The sequence below is a fragment of the Ranitomeya imitator genome, chromosome 5 (genome assembly GCF_032444005.1).
Source record: "Ranitomeya imitator isolate aRanImi1 chromosome 5, aRanImi1.pri, whole genome shotgun sequence".
Lineage (NCBI taxonomy): Eukaryota > Metazoa > Chordata > Amphibia > Anura > Dendrobatidae > Ranitomeya > Ranitomeya imitator.
The window spans coordinates 513024371-513045849 of record NC_091286.1 but is presented as its reverse complement, the minus strand read 5'-3'; the positions used below and the strand labels follow the sequence as shown (position 1 = coordinate 513045849).

Below are 21479 nucleotides of genomic sequence, written 5' to 3'. Positions count from 1 at the left end.
ATTTTCACAGTAATTTTACATCTGATGGGTTGGTATGAAACGTTTTTAATCATCTCTTGGGCTTAGCTAAGCCTTCATTTTAAATAATTCTAATAGGTACAACAGAAATAAAAGCCTTTTTGTGTACCCAAATTTTTTGTTTAATTTTTACAGAAGTGTAAAATTTAAGAAATCAACGTTCATAGTACACCGATGGGCTAATATAAGCATGCCCATCAACCACATCACGGTAGCCTTTGAACTGATGGGTCCTAACTAACTGATTCCTATTTCTTCATACTCAGACCTCTTTCACATCTGCATGTTTCTGATATTTTCAGAAGTAATGTTAAAAACAATACAACTTCCACACTTGGCACCAAAGAACTGACCTACAACACACTTTCAGCAAGTGCCATGCAATGTAGATGAAGCTTGGAGTTAACTTGCAGTAAATGCAGCAAACGCGGCTTCGGCAATTGCATTAAATGCAGCCACAACAAAAACACTGGTAAGTGGAGATTTTGTGGCGAAAACAGCAGAAACCACATGTGCCGCACCTGCCGCAAGTGAAGTACAAATTCCGTATACATTGCATGCAACTTACAGCAAGAGTGGCGTGGGTCAGCCCTTAGGCAGGAAGTGCAGAAATAGCCTTTTTTCCACCATAAATTCTCCAAATAGCAGAAAAATGTTGATGTGAAAGCAAAATCTCTATTCTTTCCTTATCTATCTAAAAATGTACCTATCTATTTCTATGTACAGAACACACCTGAAGATAGAGATGTGTGTGAACAGCCATCCCACCCGTCTCTTACCTGTTCACAAAAACCTCACCCTTTTTAAAAACAAAATGAAATCTCTCAGCAGCTATACTGCTGGAGCTTCAAATACAGGTTCCTATCACCAAATACAGGCATTTGAATGATACACATCTTACACTTAATGTGTGTTCTACTTACCTATAAAAATCTGTATTGATATATCATATTTCTAAATTTATGTAGATATGATATAGTTATTCACCCTATATGCTAATGAGTACATATGTTATATACGTATTTCCTACATAAGTACTTAAAATCTATGTCTATGGCTACACTAATTTTTTTTTCCTTATCTCTACACATAGAATTTGCCTATTGCTGTCTGTTATTAGAAAAACTGAATAATGAAAAAAAAGAAAATTAAGTTTAAACTAAAATATTTTTGTACACAATATTACGTGTGAAGACTTTAGTACTATCAGCCAATAATTGTCCTTGAAGTGGTGTATTAACCACTTTAACCCTCACATTGCAACATTGCTTCACCCTGGAAAAAGCAACATACAATTGACCATGGGCAAAAGCAGGTTCTGGTAGATAAATGCCAACTCGATGGAGGGTCTGGCCTTGAGATTTATTTATGGTCATTGCAAATGCGGGCTTGATGGGAAATTGTCTCCGTCTTAATTTAAAAGGTAATCCAGTCTCTGATGGACACAAATCAATTCGTGGAATGAATACCACATTTCCTGCTGCTGACCCACTAATTACTTTAGCCAGTATGATATTGGCATGTAAGGCAGTGACAATGAGCCGCGTACCATTGCAGAGACCTTTGTTCGTGTTCACATTACGTAATAACATGACAATGGTGCCAATTTTAAGTTTCAGCCGATGTGAAGGCATACCAGTTGGTGTTAGTGAATTCAAAAACTCAAGTGGGTATTGATCGAGGTCATCAGCTTCATCAGGATCGATGGAATCATCACTGATATATTCAGTATAGTCACCTATCAATAAATCCATGACTTGGGAATTGACTTTCTCAACGTCCTCATTTTTTGGACATAAAATTGCATGAGATGCAGCTGTATTTATACTTTCGGTGTCATTCACATCAATACAAAGATTATCTCCAAAAATTTCAATTATTAAAGAGCCAGTACATACCATGTCTGGAGGAATTTCAATTACATCATCTCCAAGGTTATGTTCATAGTTCACCATTTCCCAGTTGAAGCAACCAACTGCTGTAGTGAGGATCAATGGAGCGCATGTTGTTAATAAGTGGCAGGCGAGTAAAATGTTGCCAGTGTTGTGAATATTTTATACAGCTCTCTACAACATCAGTTCTTGTCACATGAGGGATGACAGGAAGACATTGTCTAAAGTCGCCTCCAAAAACAATCACTTTACCTCCAAACGGTGTTTTTTCTTTGTGAGCTACATTTGTTGCCATGACATCACGTAAAACTCTATCAATGGCATGCAATGCATATTTGGATAGCATTGTGCACTCATCAATAATAAAAAGTTTAGTGCTGTGCAAATCTTTTGCTGCATCGGTATCATTCTTTATCCTGGAAACAGATGTTTCATTCACAGGAATTGGAATCCCATAAAGAGAATGAATGGTTCGTCCACCTTGTAGCAAGTTGGCGGCAATTCCAGTAGTGGCAGCAGGTGACACAATGTCTCCTTGTCCTCTTAGCTGATGTAGGAGTAGATGATATAGGTACGTTTTTCCGCTGCCACCAGGACCATCAAGGAAAAAACACTTTGCTGTAGAATTAGTGTCTTCTAAAGCTTGAGTGATAGCATCAAAAGCAAAAAGTTGGTCCTCATTTAGAGTAGCTTTCATTTCAGCAGCTGCTGATAACTCATAATCTTTATCATACTGTGGGAGGAGGTGTTGTTTCTTGACTGGACGTGGCAAATTAAAATCAATATAAGTTTTGCCATGAGCTTCAAGAACATGTTGGACATCTGTCATAGCATAGCCTTCACAATTGACACACTCCAGAGTGTCGGAGTGGTATGCATGGCAGTAGTCTTCTACAAAGTGTTCCTTAAATTCATCCCATAAGTCCCGAGGTTTAGCTGGAGGACCAAAAATACAAATGTAGGCAAACATGTCACGTAGCTCTGCTGGCATGTTGAGAATACTGGCATCAAGTAATGTATTTCTCCACAGAGTATCATCAAATAGTAAGCCAAGAGCTAATGCCGCATCTTTGAAGGTTTCATGTGTGACTCCGTGTACAGTTTTTATGCTGTCAAAACTGGTTGCACCTTTGACATGTAACAATAACAATCTTAAATAGTAGCGTTCTTGGTCTTTCACACAGTATACATTCGTCCAATCACAGAACCACCTGCTCGCTTTCTAACTTCCCAAGAACCTTCTTTCCAAACATAGTTTTCGGGAATTTCACGGTATAAATAAATATGAGCATGATGGTCGTTCTGATTAAGCTTGAAGTAGGCCATAAGTGTAGAATTTTGATGGAGCTTTTGTTTGATGTTTCCAATAGAGTCATCCTCATGAAAATAGAGTGGCTGAGAATGCGGTAGATGTACAGCAAGGCGAATGATGCTATGAGATTGTTTATGCATTGGATATGAGAATATTCGCCAAGCTGCCTCTGGTGCACTGACATATCTTGAATCCATGAATTGGTGTGTTTCATCATGTTGGATGTTAGTCTGGCAGATTTCAAGATTGGCTTTATCATGTCCTTTGTAGACGTATTTAAATAAATATTTCACAGCCTGAATGGAACCACAAACTTCGACATTTATATGGCACTTGTATTTTAATAGCAGGAACGGATTATATGGAACCACCCACGAATTATCAATCATGTTAGAATGGTGTTGAAAAGATGGGCCAAAGTGTCTGCGGTAAGTAGGATAGGCGTCCTTAGCTATGATGGTTCTTGGTTGCAAATCTTTAGGGAAACCTTTTGTACACTTCCCCAGATCCATACAGGGAGAATTTGGGTTGTGTTCTCCACACGGACCATGAATCATATGTTGGAGAACAATTTTAAGGAGCTGAGGGTAGTGGGTAGGATTGGGAATTTCAGCCCACACTGTATTGTCTATGTCCTCCTCAGTCCTTAATTTGGAGTTGCTGTCCAGAATAATCAAAATGTGAGCGTGTGGAAGGCCATGTTTTTGAAATTCAATTACATGAACCATAGCGCAAACTTTCCCAAATAATCCATTGTTAATGTCTTTTAAGAGTGCTTCCAGTTTTATTTTGAAAACACGTGCCACCAAATCAGGTCTATGTTCCACACGCTGCCAAGGTTCCAAATTCTCAGTAATCTCATTCCCTTTCGGATTACAGGTCATGGTGATGAATAGATCAGGACGACCATATTTAGTCACAATAGCCATGGCATCCTGATACCGCTGCTGCATATTCCTGGGACTGCCTTCAAACGAAGATGGTAAAATGACCGTTTTTTCAATGGGGATGCCCTTCTCAATGGATTTTTTCTGGAGATGTTCCTGGAGTACACAATAATCCTCTACTTTCAAATCCTTTTGGTGTTGACGGATATAATTTAGGCGATTTGCCTCGATTTTCACATAAGCATCCACTAAGTACTGCTGAGTGAGTTTGCCACCATTCAGGAGTGGATTAAACTGATTACGGACAGACAGCACATAGCAGTAATATTGCAGTTGTGTAACTCTGCGTGGACTTTGCCCTTGTTGCTTGAGGCCATCATGCCAGCCCTGGTCTCCGTAAGGGAAAAATAAAGGATAGAGTAAAGCATCTAAATTACTGTGTAGAATGCTGACCTGTTGTGTTCTTGGCGCCAAAGGATTTTTGGGGTCCGGTTGTAAATGTATTAAAATATCACGATTAAATGGTGGCTCTCCATTGTCATTTTCAAATACGACAGCAACTTCATTGACAGTTGGATTATTATATCAGCGAGGGTCTTGATTCCGATCTTGTTTAAGGGCCATGATGATATTTGGCATGAGAGTGCCATTAGCTTCAGCTTTAAGATGTTCTTCATGTTCCACATCTCGTAACATTTTGTAGGCAGCAACAAAGGGATTCACATTGTCTAACTGAAGAGCAATTATACTCATCAAAGTGGGATGACATTTTTGATTTTGATCACAGTTTAAACGTTGTTCATTTGCGGTAGCGGTATCCAAAATATACAGTTGGGCATAAGCTGGAACTTGATCATCACTGGGATGTAGAGTTCCAGTACGATGATATATTTGTCCATGTATACGGAAACAGTAAGGGCCATGTCCAGGTGGAGGGGATATATTGGCACCCATGGAGGCGAAAGCAAATGAGCTGTTAATACTACGAATATTTTCCATGAGATTCTTACTGAACTCACTCTTTCCTGTCAGCAATCGTTTAAAGACCTCGGGATATTGGGGTATAGGTATATGCACTTTACTCTTGTGACAACACAGAGTAAAATTTTTATCTGCTGGTATCTCAGCATTAAAATGTAATGCTTGACAATGTTCACATAAATAGTTCGTAGGACCACAGGAGTGTTCTACTATGGTACTGTCATCATTAGTAAAACCTGTAGGATGTTGAGGTACAGGTTGTGATAACGGAGCATTGGAATGTTTCTGTAAGCCAACATATATAAAGCGTGGACCTGGTAGAGGATCTTCACTGTCCACAGATTCAATCACTGAGGAGTTGGAAGGTGTATCGTGGTCAGAGTTTATTAATATGGAGGTGCAAGCGGTTTTTTTGCGCCATTCACGGCGTGCACCAGCTGCATTTGGTAATGGTTTCTTTGTTGCCTTAGAAGAGTCAGGTGTGAAGCATGTCTTATAAGCAGACTTAACAGTGTGCAGGCGACGGCGTTTATCATTTGGAGTGTAAGTAGGACAGTGTTTGCGCTTACGTGCAGATTTACCAACGGTTAAAGGAGCTTCAAGCTGCACACATTCTATGAATGGAGACAAAGAAGCTGTATTGTGGGCAGAATCTATGACTGAGGACGTGGAAATATTATGTTTGCAACGTTGAGAGCGTGCAGCAGCAGCTTTATTACTTAATCGATTAGTTTTGTCCTCAAAAGACTCATTAGTAATGCGTTTATTGCAAGCAGCATTAACAGTGTCCAGGCGCTTATGTCTGTCCTCTGTAGTCTCGTTAGCACGCTGTTTGTGCTTACGTGCGGCATCGGCGGCTTTTCGCTCAGCGTCATTGGTATAGTTATTATCAGACCTGATGTTACGTGCGCCATCAGCAGCTTTGGGCTCTGTGTCATTAGTATACTTAACAGTGTCTAGGCGCTTGCATCTCTCCTCTGTACTCTTGTTAGCACGCTGTTTGCGCTTACGTGCGGCATCGACGGCTTTTCGCTCTGCATCATTACCATACTTTATATCAGACCAAATCTTACGTGCGCCATCAGCAGCTTTGGGCTCTGTGTCATTAGTATCCTTACTATTAGAGCTCATGTTGGCTAAGCTAAACAGCTTTAAGCGTGGTGGTGGCAAACAACAGGTTAATAAGAGGCAGTGTCAGGTAGTAGGAAAATAGCCAGTTAATAATAGGCAATAGTTCTTTGCAGGAATGCAGATATTAATAAATAGGCAGTTTATATTGCAGAGAAATTGCTGGGCAATAATGGACAATGTCCTTATGTGGCAAATAATAGAGCAATATACCCAATGTGGCAAAGAAGAGGTTAATAAACGGCAGTCTCTCAGTATAACAGTCAGTGAATAATAGGCAGTATATGGAGAAAACACCAAACAAAAGTTCAAAATTGGTGTGAAAATGTCACTGAACCACTTCACAACTAAATATATATAGTTTTGGTAAATGGTGGTATCATTTTTTTGACGAAATTCGGCAGGAGCTTGAAGAGCAACGTCACTGGGCCCGCCTCCACGCAGTAGAAACTTGCTGTGAGGTAAAAATTCAAAAATCACACCAAAATGGCGGGCGGAGTGTGTCACAGTACGGCACGTTTCTGATTGGTCGCTCGCAGCAGGCGGCAATCAATCAGACACTGGACACTGTTGACGTCACTTATCTCCGGACATTAGATCCGGACATTAGCTCCGGACATTAGCTCCGGACATTAGCTCCGGACAAAGCCACGGAAGTTGGCACAAATTGCAGGAAGTAGTATTCTAAGCAATTATATATTAGATATTTTTAATTTTAAACCCACTATATTAGAGACCATTACACCAGGTAGGTAAAGTATGCTAGAAAATTATATGCAATTATAGCAGTAGCAAAGTTATCTAAAGAGAGACCATCCACCACTTATAGCAGCAAAAATATATTTTTGGCTATCTTTGCTACTATACATATCACACAAAGAATTTGAGAAGTGACAAAACAGTAAAAAAAACAATGAACAACGTATGAACCAATAAAAATGTAATAAAAATATATGTAAACAATTGTATAATTTGTGAAGACAAAAAATGCAAACACTCACAAAAAAGTGCAAAGTGGTAAATGGAAAAAGTTGCAACACCAAGAAAATAATAATAATAATCCGTGGATTACAGGGCTTTGGATAAGGCAGTAAGAATAATTAAAATGGTTGCAATGCGCCATATCAGGAAAGTGACTGTGGAAAGAAGGACTGATAGAGGCAAGGGAGACAGAGTTCTGTGGGCTGGAAAAGTTGATTACGGTAGTCTCTAGTGCGGCACAGTCCCTGACACACCTTTTGGAACTGGTCCTTCATTAGGGGGTGTACTTTAGTAAAGTAGCTGCAATGCCTGTAAATGTACATGGTAAAACCTAATTCATTTTTGCTATGAACATAATGTATGATTGTTTTATACAGGAAAACAGGAATGTTTTTCCTCTTCCAACAGGTCAGTCAATGAAAAATAGGCATTTTTTTTTGCAAGTTGGGGTTTTCAAAAGCTTCTTTGATTTTGTTGAAAGGCTTTCATTATCCTGGGTTTAACATTTGGAATTTCTCCTCAAGCAAAGACTTTTCCGCAACAGGATCATAAGATTTGCTAGAATTGATGGGTTCATCGTACTGGCCTATAGGAAGTTACAGGCCAAAATCTTTTAATAACTTTCTGTGTACGTAACAGACTCAATTTTATGTTATACCATATGGAGGGCCTTTTTTACATGAGGGAAACGCTTGTTGTAGTCTACAATTTGTTATTGTAAATCAAAGAAACAATAAAAATCTCATTGTGGTACCATGTTAGCCAGAAAAATCGATGTGAATATTTTTCTGCCCAATGATGACAGAAGTATTCTAGGAGTGATACCTTTATTGGCTAACCAGAAAATATGTTTGCAAGCTTTTCAGAGCACAGAGGCTCCTTCAGGCAGGATTACAAATAGAATCTATTTGTCCTGTATTAACGCATCGGGTATTCATAGTCCATAGACATTTAACCACCATGCATTTGCAAGCCTGGACTAACTACCAAACGTCCCTTAAGGTTGTAGCACCCTCGGCCAATGAAGCTAGTCAGCAACGCTACATCCCTTCCGTCACTGTAAGCCCACCATTTCCCGCACCACCTTCAGTATCTGTACAGGTTTCGTTGCCAGGCCAAAGCAGTCAGGGTCAGGAAATCACCAGTTTCGTAGTAGGAAACACTGCATGTAGGGCACCGGCAAGAATACCATCTCCAACCGTCTCTCAGTCTGCCATGTCCACCGGCACCCCCGCTAGTTCCACGATCTCTAGCTCTCCAGTCCAGCTCACCCTATAAGAGACTCTCATTAGGAAAAGAAAGTACTCATCCTCTCATCCGCGTACACAGGGTTTGAATGCCCACATTGCTATACTAATCTCATTAGAGATAATGCTCTACCGGTTGGTTGAAAGTGAAGCTTTCAAAGCCCTGATGGCCTACGCAGTACCATGCTATGACATACCCATTCGGCACTTCTTTGCGAGAAAAGCCATCCCAGCCCGCCACGAGCATGTCAAAGACCGCATTGTCCATGCACTGAGGCAATGAGTCAGTAGAAAGGTGCACCTCACAACAGATGCATGGACCAGTAGGCATGGCCAAGGACATTACGTGTCCATCTCGGCGCACTGGGTTAATGTGGTGGATGCAGGGTCCACAGGGGACAGCCATAGTGGGACAGTTCTGCCTAGCCCACGGTCTAGAAAACAGTTGGCTGTAGGCGTTCGCCTGCCCTCCTCTTTTTATTATTATTATTATTTATATAGCACCATTAATTCCATGGTGCTGTACATGAGAAAGGAGTTACATACAGGGTTATAGATATTGATTACAGTAAGCAGGTTTACATTGACAGACTGGTACAGAGGGGAGAGGACTCTGTCCTTGCAGACTTACATTCTATGGGATAGTGGGAAAGAGACAGAAGATAGGGGCGAGGCGGTGGCTCTGGCGATGGTGAGGCGGCAGAATGGTTGTTGCAGGCTGTAGGCTTTCTTGAAGAGATGGGTTTTCAGGTTCTGTCTGAAGGAGCCGAGGGTGGTGGATAGTCGGATGTGTTGAGGCATGGAATTCCAGAGGTTTGGGGATATTCGGGAGAAATCTTGGAGGCGGTTGTGTGAGGAACGAATAAGTGTGGAGGAGAGTAGGAGGTCTTGGGAGGATCAGAGATTATGTGAGGAAAGATATTGGGAGATTAGTTCAGAGATATAGGGAGGGGACAGGTTGTGGATGGCTTTGTAGATCAGTGTTAGTAGTTTGAACTGGATTCGTTGGGGAATGGGGAGCCAGTGGAGGGATTTGCAGAGGGGAGAAGCAGGGGAGTAGCGAGGAGAGAGGTGGAGTAGCCGGGCAGCAGAGTTGAGGACAGACTGGAGTGGTGCAAGAGAGTTAGCAGGGAGGCCACAGAGGAGGGTGTTGCAGTAGTAGAGGCGGGAGATGATGAGGGCATGCACAAGAGTTTCGTAGATTGTGGGCTGAGGAAGGAACGGATTCTGGCAATATTTTTGAGTTGAGTCGAGAGTTACCCCGAAGCAGCGGATTTCAGGTGCGGGAGAGAGCGTGATGCCGTTTACCATAATAGATAGGTCAGGTAGGGGGGATACGTGAGATGGGGGAAAGATGATGAGTTCGGTTTTGCCTACATTGAGTTTTAGGAAGCGAGAGGTGAAGAAGGAGGATACGGCTGACAGACACTTCGGGATTCTGGACAGCAGAGAGGTGACATCTGGGCCAGAGAGGTAGATCTGAGTGTCGTCCGCATACAGGTGGTACTGGAAGCCATGGGACTTTATGAGTTGTCCTAAGCCAAGAGTATAGATGGAAAAAAGTAGGGGCCCTAGGACAGAGCCTTGAGGGACTCCAACAGAGAGAGGGCGGGATGAGGAGGTGGTGTGGGAGTGGGAAACGCTAAATGTGCGGTCGGAAAGGTATGAAGCAATCCAGGACAGGGCAGGGTCTTTGATGCCAAGGGAAGAAAGAATCTGTAGGAGTATGCAGTGATCGACTGTGTCGAAAGCATAGGACAGGTCAAGAAGGAGAAGGATGGAGAACTGTCTGTTAGCTTTGGCTGTGAGTAGGTCATTAGTAATTTTGGTCAGAGCAGTTTCGGTGGAGTGGTGGGGGAGGAAGCCAGATTGGAGGTTGTCAAGGAGAGAGTTAGATGAGAGGTGGGAGGAAATTTGAGCATGGACATGCTGCTCAAGGAGTTTTGAAGCAACCGGGAGCAGTGATATGGGGCAGTAGCTGTGCATAGCAGTGGGGTCAAGGTTAGTTTTTTTGAGGATGGGTGTGATGATGGCATGTTTGAAGGCCGAAGGGAAGGTACCAGAAGAGAGCGATAGATTGAAGAGATGGGTTAGGGCTGGAATGAGCATGTTAGTGACGTTGGGGAGCAGGTGGGAGGGGATGGGGTCAAGTGCACAGGTGGTGAGGTGCGATTTGGAGAAGAGGCGAGTAAGCTTTCCTTCAGTGATGTTGGAGAGGTAGGTTATTAGGGAAGGGCAGAGGTCTGGTATATGGAGTGGTTGGGGTGATGGAGCTGTAAAGGTTAGTCTTGTTTGGTCGATCTTGTTTTTGAAGTAGGTGGCAAAGTCCTCGGAGGAGATGAGGGGAGTTGGAGGTGGCAGTGGTGGGCGGAGGAGGGACGTAAATGTGCTGAATAGTTGTTTTGGGTTGTAGGATAGTGAAGATACAAGGTTAGTGAAATAGGTCTGTTTAGCGGAGGTGAGGGCAGACTTGAAGTCAAATGTAGCTTGTTTGAAAGCAGTGAAGTCATTTGGCAGGCGTGTTTTCTTCCAACGCCGCTCCGCCACCCTGGATGCTTGTCAAAGTTTTTTTGTGAGATTGTTATGCCAAGGTTGCCTATTGGTTCATCGCACTTAGCCATGCATGAGAGGGGCGACTGAGGCTATGGCTGATGTGAGGGTGGAGTTATTGAAAGCGGTGGCACTGTCCGTGTCATGGAGTGAAGATATGGAGGACAGGGGTAGGAGAGAGTCTGAGAGTCTGTGAATGTCTAGGTGTGCGAGGTTTCTGCGAGGATGTGGTAATGGCTGGACATGGGGGGCAGGTGAGGAGGACAAGGATGAGAAGGTGAGTAGATGGTGGTCAGATAGGGGGAAGGGAGAGGTTGTGAGATTAGATAAACAGCAGAGGCGGGTGAAGATGAGGTCTAGTGTATGTCCGTCTGTGTGGGTGGCTGTGGAGGACCACTGAGTGAGTCCAAAGGATGAAGTAAGGGCCAGGAGCTTGGAGGCTGCTGGCTGGCTGGTGTCAGTAGGGATATTAAAGTCACCCATGATGATGGTGGGGATGTCAGCAGAGAGAAAGTGAAGGAGCCAGGTGGAGAATTGGTCGATGAAGGCAGTGGTTGAGCCCGGTGGTCGGTATATGACAGCCATTTGGAGATTAGAGGGAGAGTAGATACGGACAGCGTGAACCTCAAAAGAAGGGAGGATAAGGGAGGGTGGGGGTTGGATAGGGTTGAAGGAACAGTTTTTAGAAAGAAGGATACCCACTCCTCCGCCATGTCTGTTGCCAGAGCAAGGAGTGTGGGTAAATTGGAGGCCACCATAGCTCAGCGCTGCAGGCGAGGCCGTGCCAGCCAGGTCTCAGTGAGGGCCAGGAAGGAAAGGTTGCGGGAAGTAAAGAGATCGTGGATCACATGGAGTTTGTTGCATATAGAGCGGGCATTCCAAAGTGCCCCAGAGAGGGGAAGCAGGGAGGTGGGGGTCAGTGTAACAGATTTTAAGTGTGAGGGGTTGCGATAGTTTCTCATAGTGTGAGAAGGATAGGGGTGAGGATTAGTGATGAATGAGGGGGGGGGGGGGGCAGGAATGGGGGATGTGTCGCCAGCAGTAAGAATAAGCAGAGAAAGAAGCAGGTGGGTGATGGAGAGTGATTGGCTTATATTATATTTTGGTTAGAGAGCAGGTCTGCAGATGAAGCGAGGTGGGGGTAAGAGAGGGGGGAGATAGTTATGTGATTTGCGGGTGCAAAGGTATGGGGTTAGTGGAGGAGAGTGAGGATTAGTGGAGAAAAAACAGTGGGGGAAACGTGAGCATGGTTAAAGAGTAGGGGAGAAAAGGAAAGGCAAGTAAACTTAGAAGACAGTGTTTAGTCTTACCGTCTGGCCAATTCCTGGACTATTTCTGGTATGTTTCAGATGACACACTTAAAATCTGTCACTTGAAATTATGTCACATCTGACTGAAGTCAAATCTGACCCACACCATACAACTTTTACCATTCAAATGACCAAGAAATGAAGCCAGGTGAGAGGAGAGGGAGGGGGGAAGAGGAAGGAGGTGGAGGACAGTTCCCAGCAGGAGACAATTAGCAGATTGCAGTTAATACAACATTTGTCTACCGAAAATGAAGACAGAGGCATGATAACATCAAAAGATGGGGCTAGGTGTGAGGAGCACAGACATGTCAATATGCAGTCAGAAAATTACAGAATGATACAGGAATTCAACTCAGGGAAAAAGATTCAAAGTACCACTTAGAACAGAGGGAGAGAAGAACATGGGATTCAGGGGTGCAGTGGGTAATCCAGGATAGGAGACAGTTCAGACGTACCACTTAGAACAGAGGGAGAGAAGAACATGGGATTCAGGGGTGCAGTGGGTAATCCAGGATAGGAGACAGTTCAGACGTACCACTTAGAACAGAGGGAGAGAAGAACATGGGATTCAGGGGTGCAGTGGGTAATCCAGGATAGGAGACAGCAGGCTGTGTTACAAATGTAGTGTTTGGGCGATAACAGACACACCGCAGAAGTACTGGCCGAGTACTTGCAGCAACAAACTCAGTCATGGCTGGGCAAGGTAGTCAGTGATAACGGAAGGAATTTTATGGCTGCCATAGCCCTTTCAGAACTTAAACACATAGCTTGCCTGGCTCACACCTTGAACCTGGTGGTGCATTGCTTCCTCAAAAATTATCCAGAGTTACCAGCCCTGCTCCTGAAAGTGCGAAGACTTTGCTCGCACATCCGCCGGTCACCCGTACACTCCAGCCGTATGCTGAACCATCAGCGATCGCTGATTCTTCCCCAGCACCGCCTAATAATCGGCATTGCATCAAGGTGGAACTCCACAGTGCACATGGTTCAGAGGCTGTGCGAACAGAGGCGTGCTGTAATTAATTTGTGGTAGGATACACATACACAGGCAGGCAGTTGGATGGCAGACATGGAGTTGTCTGGTGTGCAGTGGTCAAAGTGCCAAGACCTCTGTCAAGTCCTTCAGTGTTTTGAGGAATGCACATGGCTGGTAAGTGCAGACGCCGCCATCATAAGCATGAGCATCCCACTAATGCGTCTGCTGATGCAAAGTTTGACGCACATTAAGGAGCTGGCGTCTGCAGCCGAGGAGGAGGGAAGCCTTGATGACAGTCAGCCATTGTCTGGTCAGGGAACTCTCCTGGACGAGGTGGCGGATGAAGAGGAGGAGGCTGATGATGGGGATGAATATTTATGGGAGGAGGATGCTTCTCAGGGGGCAATAGAAACTGGTGGCATTGCAAGGTCAGGTACAGGGTTTTTGTGGGACACAAGTGATTTGCAAGAAAGTGCTCCTCAACCCAGCACAAGCAGTGAATTGACACCTGGAACATTGGCCAACATGGCTAAGTATGCCTTGCGCATCCTAAAAAGGGACCCCCGCATTATCAAAATGATGACCGATGACGATTACTGGTTGGCCTGCCTCCTGGATCCACGATATAAAGGAAAATTACAAAATATCATGCCACATGAGAACCTTGAGTAAATATTGGCTACCAAACAAGCAACTCTTGTAGACCATTTGGTTCAGGCCTTCCCAGCACACAGCGGCGGTGATGGTTCTCACACGAGCCGTAGGGGGCAACGTGGCAGAGGTGTTAGAGGTGCACAAATCCGAAGTGGCGTTGGGCAGAGGGGTTTTATGACCAGGTTGTGGAGTGATTTTGCAATGACCGCTGACACGACAGATACTGCTGCATCGATTCAAAGTGACAGGAGAAAGCATTTATGGTCATGAACTACTTTTCCTCCCTTATCGATGTTCTCCCTCACAGGTCATTCCCCTTTGATTACTGGGCATCTAAAATAGACACGTGGCCTGAATTGGCAGAATATGCATTACAGGAGCTCGCTTGCCCTGCTGCTAGTGTGCTATCAGAAAGAGTCTTCAGTGCTGCTGGTTCAATACTGACAGAAAAAAGGACACGTCTGGCTACCCAGAATGTTGATGATCTAACCTTCATTAAAATGAACCAATCATGGATTTCAAATTATTTTGCCCCACCTTCCCCTGCTGACACGTAGCTTGCCTGAAAAATGTCTTGATTTTGGCCTCCTCTTACTGACTTCTCCAATTCCTCCATTTTCAGCTGCTGAATGTCCACCATAGGCCATATTTATACCTCCCTTAATGGGCTGACTCCCCCCACAGGACCAAGGTCACCACCTGGCGCAAGCACCCTGTGTGAGTGCCGTTTGCCTGGACAGGTGGGTGGGCCCACTCTTGGGCGATGGCAATGGCACAGGGCCCCTCATAGTACAATGAAGTGTCTCTGATGGTGGTGGTGCACAACCAACGTCAGACACACCGTCGTGAGGGGCCCTGTGCCAGTACCGCCGCCCATGAGAGAGTGTTCCCCCCAAGCTCGAACAGTGCTCTACCACTTGCAATACTTACCTCTCCCTGCTCCACTACTGTGTAGTCTGTGCTGTTAAATCCTTCAATGGCACTGCCAATACAAATTTGTTGAAATGATAGATGATAGTTAAAATATACAGGGGCCCTGGCCTCCATTTAGACCAGTTAATACTTTGCGCCTACTACCACTGTCTGCTAATCAGCAGAGGAGCCCACCCCTGTACCTAGCTATGCCACCTGTTTATTTATGAACAATTTTTTGGCAGACATTTAGCCCACTTTATTATTTGGGCCTACTAACTGTGTCTGCCACTCATTACAGTTTTCCTCCACTGAACAAAGCAATGCCGCCTGTTTAGTACTATTACCAATTTTGAACTGCATTTAGCCTACTTTATTATTTGGGCCTACTAACTGTGTCTGCCACTCATTACAGTTTTCCTCCACTGAACAAAGCAATGCCGCCTGTTTAGTCCTGTTACCAATTTTGAACTGCATTTAGCCTACTTTATTTTTTGGGCCTACTAACTGTGTCTGCCACTCATTACAGTTTTCCTCCACTGAACAAAGCAATGCCGCCTGTTTAGTCCTGTTACCAATTTTGAACTGCATTTAGCCTACTTTATTATTTGGGCCTATATCTGTGTTTCCTCCATATCCTGCCCATTGCCCAGCCACTGTTAGATGAGTCTGCTGGTACATTGACCCAGACCACTACATTCCCCTTGCACTCAACACAGCCAGAATCTGACCCTGCTGAAAGTCAGGTTCCCCTTCCTGCATACTATACCACCTTACACGGGGACAAAGAGGAAGGTGCAGATGAAAGTGCAGGTTCCTTCATCAGGTGGAGGGGCATACTCATTGGCGACGTCACTGGCACAGGGCCCGTCATAGTATGCAAAAGTGTCTCTGCCAGTGGGAGGCGCCACCCGCCATCAAACACACCGCCGTACTATGAGGGGCCTTGTGCCAGTGCCAACGAGTGGGCCCCCCTGCTTGCTCAGGATCACAGCACTTGAAAAGTTGAAATACTTACCTCTCCCTGCTCCACCGCCGTGATGTATTCTGCGTTTCCTGGGCCCACGAAAATCTTGAGCCAGCCCTACCCCCTCACAACTTCAGCCAAATGGCCCCCAGTTTTCAATGCCTAACTATTATTATAAAGTAAATTAAGTTTGACAAGCTTAAGTAATAAGAATTGATGTTTTGGCATTAAAATGGGCACTGTAGGTGTTTTCCTGTCCTCCACTCACTGCTGACTTTGACTCCCCATTGACTTGCTTTGGGTTTCGTGTTTCAGTCGGCCCCCGACTTTTCGAAATAATCGGCCAATTTCACCCGACCCGACTTTTGACAAAGTCGGGTTTCGCGAAACCCGACTCGATCCGAAAAAAATAAAAGTCGCTCAACTCTACTAAACACATTTATTGAAGAAATGCAAGATATAGGTGAATTGTATACGCCAGTGTATGCTCGAATCTCCTCATTGATGATTTAGAATCAAGCTTCTTACAATTACGGTATTTTTCATGCATCATATTGTAAAAATAAAAAAATATTGATAAACCTTTACAAGAAATACAAAATTACTACAAGCCCATGTTTAAACACTCAGGAGGTTGTTTTCCCTTCATTTTTACATGATGTTATTGATTACTCATCATTAATTTCTCTTTATTTATTTCTATAGTTCAGAAAGAAAAAAAATAACCTAATACAAACATATGCTTAGGCTTGTGTAAATAACCGATATAATAGAAATTCTAGCAAATAAGCGTTCCATTGTTTAGTTCATTATTATTTCTTGATCTTTGACCATTTTCATTCATTGGAACTTCTTCTACCATTGCCTCATTGATACCACTCGAGTCAGTAGATGAAGTTTTTACATTTGCAGCCTTTTTGGGTCTGCATAGATATAGCAGCCATGATTTATAACCATGACCTACAAATACGTATAACAGAGGATCCAAACAGGTGTTAAGAACAGCTAAACACAATGATGTAACAACAGTCTTCTGAAGGACATCATGTAAGGTGCATGTGTCAGGATGATGAACCAAGAAATGTAAATGAACTGTCCTTTGAATATGATATGGCAAAAAACAGACGCAGCAAACCAAAAGAACCAAGACCATCATAGTAACTTGCTTTTGAATGGTTTTCTTCTCCATAGGCATAGTAACAATATGCCTGATGATCAACCCATTACACACCAAAATGGCAAAGAAAGGGAGAGTGAATCCAACAACCAAAGCATAATAGTTCATATACATCACCCTCTCCCATGCTGACAGCTGAGAGGGCTCAAAACATCTTATGACATTTTCCCGAACAATAATGCCAGAAAGAAGGAAGGGTGTTGTGCTTAAACCTGTAAAAACCCAGACGCCACCACAAACTTTAATTGCTGTCTTAACTTTGATTGCTCGTTGGTGTACCACTGACATATAGCGGAAAATACTCAGACAAGCTAAAAAAAAGATGCTAGAGTACATGCTGAAAAAGAAAGAGAATGCAGTAAGTCGACACATAAAGTCTCCAAAAATCCAAGTCCCATTCTTATGGTAGTAGGTTATTCTGAGAGGCAGAAAAAATATGAACAGAAGATCAGCCGCTGCAAGGTTCAGTAGGCAGATCGTTGAAATTCCTTTCTTTCTCCTAACTTTGCAAAAAACGTACACAGCAGCACTATTAAACAGCAATCCGCTGAGAAATACAATGATGTAGACAACTGTATACACCAGATTCTTGTAATCATCTTCTATGGGACAAGGGTGTATGGGGTTTGCTTCACTGTCGTTCATCTAGAAAGAGAGAAACAAATTGCATTACTGGATATGTTTAACTAACATGTCAGGCTTAAGTCAGACTTAACAATGTAAGGTGCCTGTGTGGGGAAATGTCATGTGGTAAGGCTACTTTAACACGAGCGTCTGTGTCGGCCCGTCGCATTGCGTCAGGCCTACGCACAGACGCATCCTGTCACAACGCAGCACAACGGGGGCAGTGGATACATTATTACAATGCATCCGCTGCCCCAATGTGAGTTGCGGGGAGTAGGGGGCGGAGTTCCGGCTGCGCATGCGCGGTCAGAAATGGCAGACACAACGCACCAAAAAACATTACAAGCAACGTTTTTTGGTGCCGACTGTCCGACGCAACACGCACGACGGTTGTGACGTGTGGCAATGCGTCGCTAATACAAGCCTTTGGAGAAAAAACGCATCCTGCAGACAAGTTTGCAGGATGTGTTTTTTCTGCAAAACGACGCATTGAGACGTGCGTCGTACGATGCTAGTGTGAAAGTAGCCTAAGATGCAAAGTCCTTATCATTTGGTGAAACCACAGTGCCTATTATCAGATATTATGATTATAATGCTACAGAACAAATGATAAAAGAAAATAAAATACTCCACATCTGACACCTCACCTCTCAGATTTTGCCTCTATTACTAGATTCAAAAAAAAGTCCAGAATTGGCTACAAATCATAAAGCTGCCTATTGCACAGTGTTAGTGAGTTTTTCCTTTATGCCTTACATTTAACACTTTCCCACTGTGGCCATTTTTTTTTTTTTTGCTTTTTTCATCCCCTTCTTCCAAGAGCCATAACATTTTTATTTTTTTAGTTCACATAGCTATATGAGGTTGTAATTTTGAATAACACCGTTCATTCTGTAATGTTATGCACTGGAAAGTGGGAAAAAAATCCAAGTGTGTTGAAATTGTAACAATAGTGTAATTCCTGAAATGTTTTTTGGATTTTTTTTATTTACCGTGTTCACTATATGATAAATCTGATCTAACAACAGAATTCTCCAGGTCACTAAGATTATGTAGATACCAAACGTGTATTTTTTTTTTTATTTAAGTGGTAAAAAAAAAAAATTGGAAATTTGCATGTGTTGCCACATTCTGAAACCCATAACGTTTTACATTTTCAGGATTTGAGGCTATGTGATGGCTTGTATTTTGTGCCCTGAGATTATGTTCTTACTGATATAATTTTCGGGTAGATCCGATGTTTTGATCGCCTGTTATTGCATTTCATTGCAATGTTGCAGCAGCCAGAAAAATATAATACTGATGTCAGATTAATTTATTTTATATTTTGATAGATTGGACTTGCAGCAATACCAAGTATGTGTACTTTTTTTATTATTATTTTTAATGGAGCAAAAGGGAAGTGAATTTGAATTATTATTTTTTGCATTTTTTCATATATTTAAAAACTTTTTATTTTTTTAATGCATTTGCTCTTGAACCTGTGATTATTCAATACTATACATAGCAGTGCATCAGGGAAGGACAGTGCCATTAAACACGTTAGCATGCACGGGCTGTTAGATGCAGATGATAGAGGTAGGATGCCCAGCAGAACATGGCATCACAAGCCTCATTCATACGAGAATAAAGACACAACAACATTTTGTGGAATAAAATTGGCCGTGATGTTTATTCTTGGGTAACTTTATAACAAAACAGCATAATACCAAGTGAACGATTAGTATAAATGTCCAAACACTCCAAAACTCCATTAAACAATCCGCCCAGAGACTGGGTGATCTTCCCACAATATAAACATCACAACAAGGAAACAACAGCTCAAGGGAGGTAGGGTGGGATCTTCTTTCTTCAGTACTCACCTCAGAATGACTGAAGTTTGTCAGAAACTGGCTTTAAATAATCTAGTAACGGCCCAGCAACGCGCTGTCCACCAATGAACAGCCGTTAAAAGAGCGCCAAAACAAACTGGCCTAAACCAGGATATCCCAAAATAGCACAAACTTATCCAGCAGTTTGCCCTAAGATTAACCCCTTACTAAAACTTTGGCCAAAATAATATTCATAGCCTGTGTGGCCATGTGACCCCTTCCCCTTATTCCATCATTCTTACAGGGGGGCTACCATTATGGAGATTTCAGATGGAAAGGTAACAGAATGAGAAAGGGAGGGGAAGCAGAAGGAAGAGAAAGTGCACTCCATGGTGTTTCAAAGGCATCAGTAGAAAAAGGAAGCTGAGGAGTCGCCATATTGATATTGAAAACATTTAACGGTGCTGAGAAATAAGTGAGTAGCATCACCTCGCAGCTAAAATTCCTGCAGGTGACAGCTGTACATGACAGCTGTACTGTGGTATTAGCCTCGGCTGGGTGTATTACCAATAGGGGTGGATTAACCCCCTTTGGCAGGATCAACCCCCCCACGATCATATTCACGGCTGCCGATTATTGCCATGATACCCTGAGGTCATCTGATGACTTCAGAGAACGTTGGCCTATGGGATCCAGTTATAAGCATGAACACACAGGCAGTCAGTACTGTAATAAAGGCATCTGCCGAACGCGTAGTCTTAGGGGGGTGAGGGGTAAATTTTTTGTCTTTATACCTGTGTGTAACGTTTTGGTTCATTAAATATCAAGAGTTTTTTGCAAAAACGTCTACTACTGTACCTTCAACGCTCGCTGGAAAAACACTTCTTTTTGGATACAACTGTGCTTAGTTTGGGCTGAACTACGTCCGTGCTGGAGCGTCTTAAATGGCCATCACAGTGCCGAGCTGAAATTTAATAATTTTTTTCCGATCTATAAAACTGTAGCATTATTTATGCCATACTGTGAACACTGTAAAGTAAAATAAAAAACACAGCAAAAATGTCGTTTTTTTTGATCATACTGACACACAAAAAATGTAACAAAAAGCAGTCAAAAAGTCATATGTAAAAAGAAATGAAAATGAAAACTCTAAACTGTTCTACAAAGAAACCCTAATCTGGTTCATTTGGGGAAAATAATTAAAAAGTTACAGCTATCAGAATATCACCGTAATGATTCTACCCCTCAGTGCTGAGCTATTTGTGCAGTGATTGACATCTCAATTGTCCAGTCTGATGAATACTCCCACCAGCCGCCACATGCTCTTGCTGTTAATAGCAGCAGCAAGCTCCGGCTGATGGGAGAAATAGTCTTAACAGCCGACACTAGTGACAGGAGGTAAACTTTTTAACTCCAATCACAGCGGCGGGCTCACGCTGTCATTTGACAGCCTGTGAACCGCAGCTGTCTGACCGGTAGTAATGAATTTACTCCTGATTAGAGGCTGTGTTTGCACATGACAGTGTAAGAAATGCCCAGTGTTTGGAGGGCCAAAGCCGAACAGTAACACGGAGTTCCTGGTGGTCCGAATTGGGATCCATTCATTAACAGTAGGTGTTCTGTATGGTCCCTGAACTTTACTGCTCGGGTTTGCCCTTCTCTATTTAGGGGCCCTACAAATGTGCCAAGGAACCCACAATATTTTTCAGCCAAATTTCAAATGGTGCCTCTTCCCTTCACAATGCTGCTGTTTGTCTAAATAGAGGTTTCTGACCACATATCGTTGGTGTATAGAGGAAACTAGGTAAAAAATTGTGGGGTCCATTTTATTGTGCTATTCCTTGTAAAAGTGAAAAAATTGCAGAAGCAGTATTTTACAGGAAAATTTACAATTAATTTTGTTACCACCTGACGTTTCATGATAGCAATTTTGAAGCATTTGAGGGTTATGGTTTTTAAAATCGTATCAGCTTTGGGGAGTTTCCAATATACAGGCACCTCAAAGTTCACTTAAATCTGAATAGGTCCCTAAATAAGATATTGTAAGCTTCT

The 21479-nt window shown here is 43.0% G+C and overlaps 1 protein-coding gene across 9 annotated transcripts in view; it reads right to left on the bottom strand.

Annotated features, from left to right (window-relative positions):
- Window positions 1-16235: 16235 nt before the first annotated feature.
- Window positions 16236-21479, bottom strand: part of LOC138638292 (cysteinyl leukotriene receptor 2-like) — a 67541-nt gene continuing 62297 nt past the window's right edge. For 7 of the 9 annotated variants that reach the window (XM_069727491.1, XM_069727486.1, XM_069727487.1 and 4 more), the window contains one exon: window positions 16236-17637. In XM_069727491.1, the coding sequence (XP_069583592.1) occupies window positions 16594-17637 (1044 nt within the window). In that variant the 3' untranslated portion in view covers window positions 16236-16593. Of the gene's footprint in view, window positions 17638-20285; window positions 21018-21479 lie in introns of those variants that run through there. The other 2 variants (XM_069727490.1, XM_069727494.1) reach the window with 2 other exon arrangements.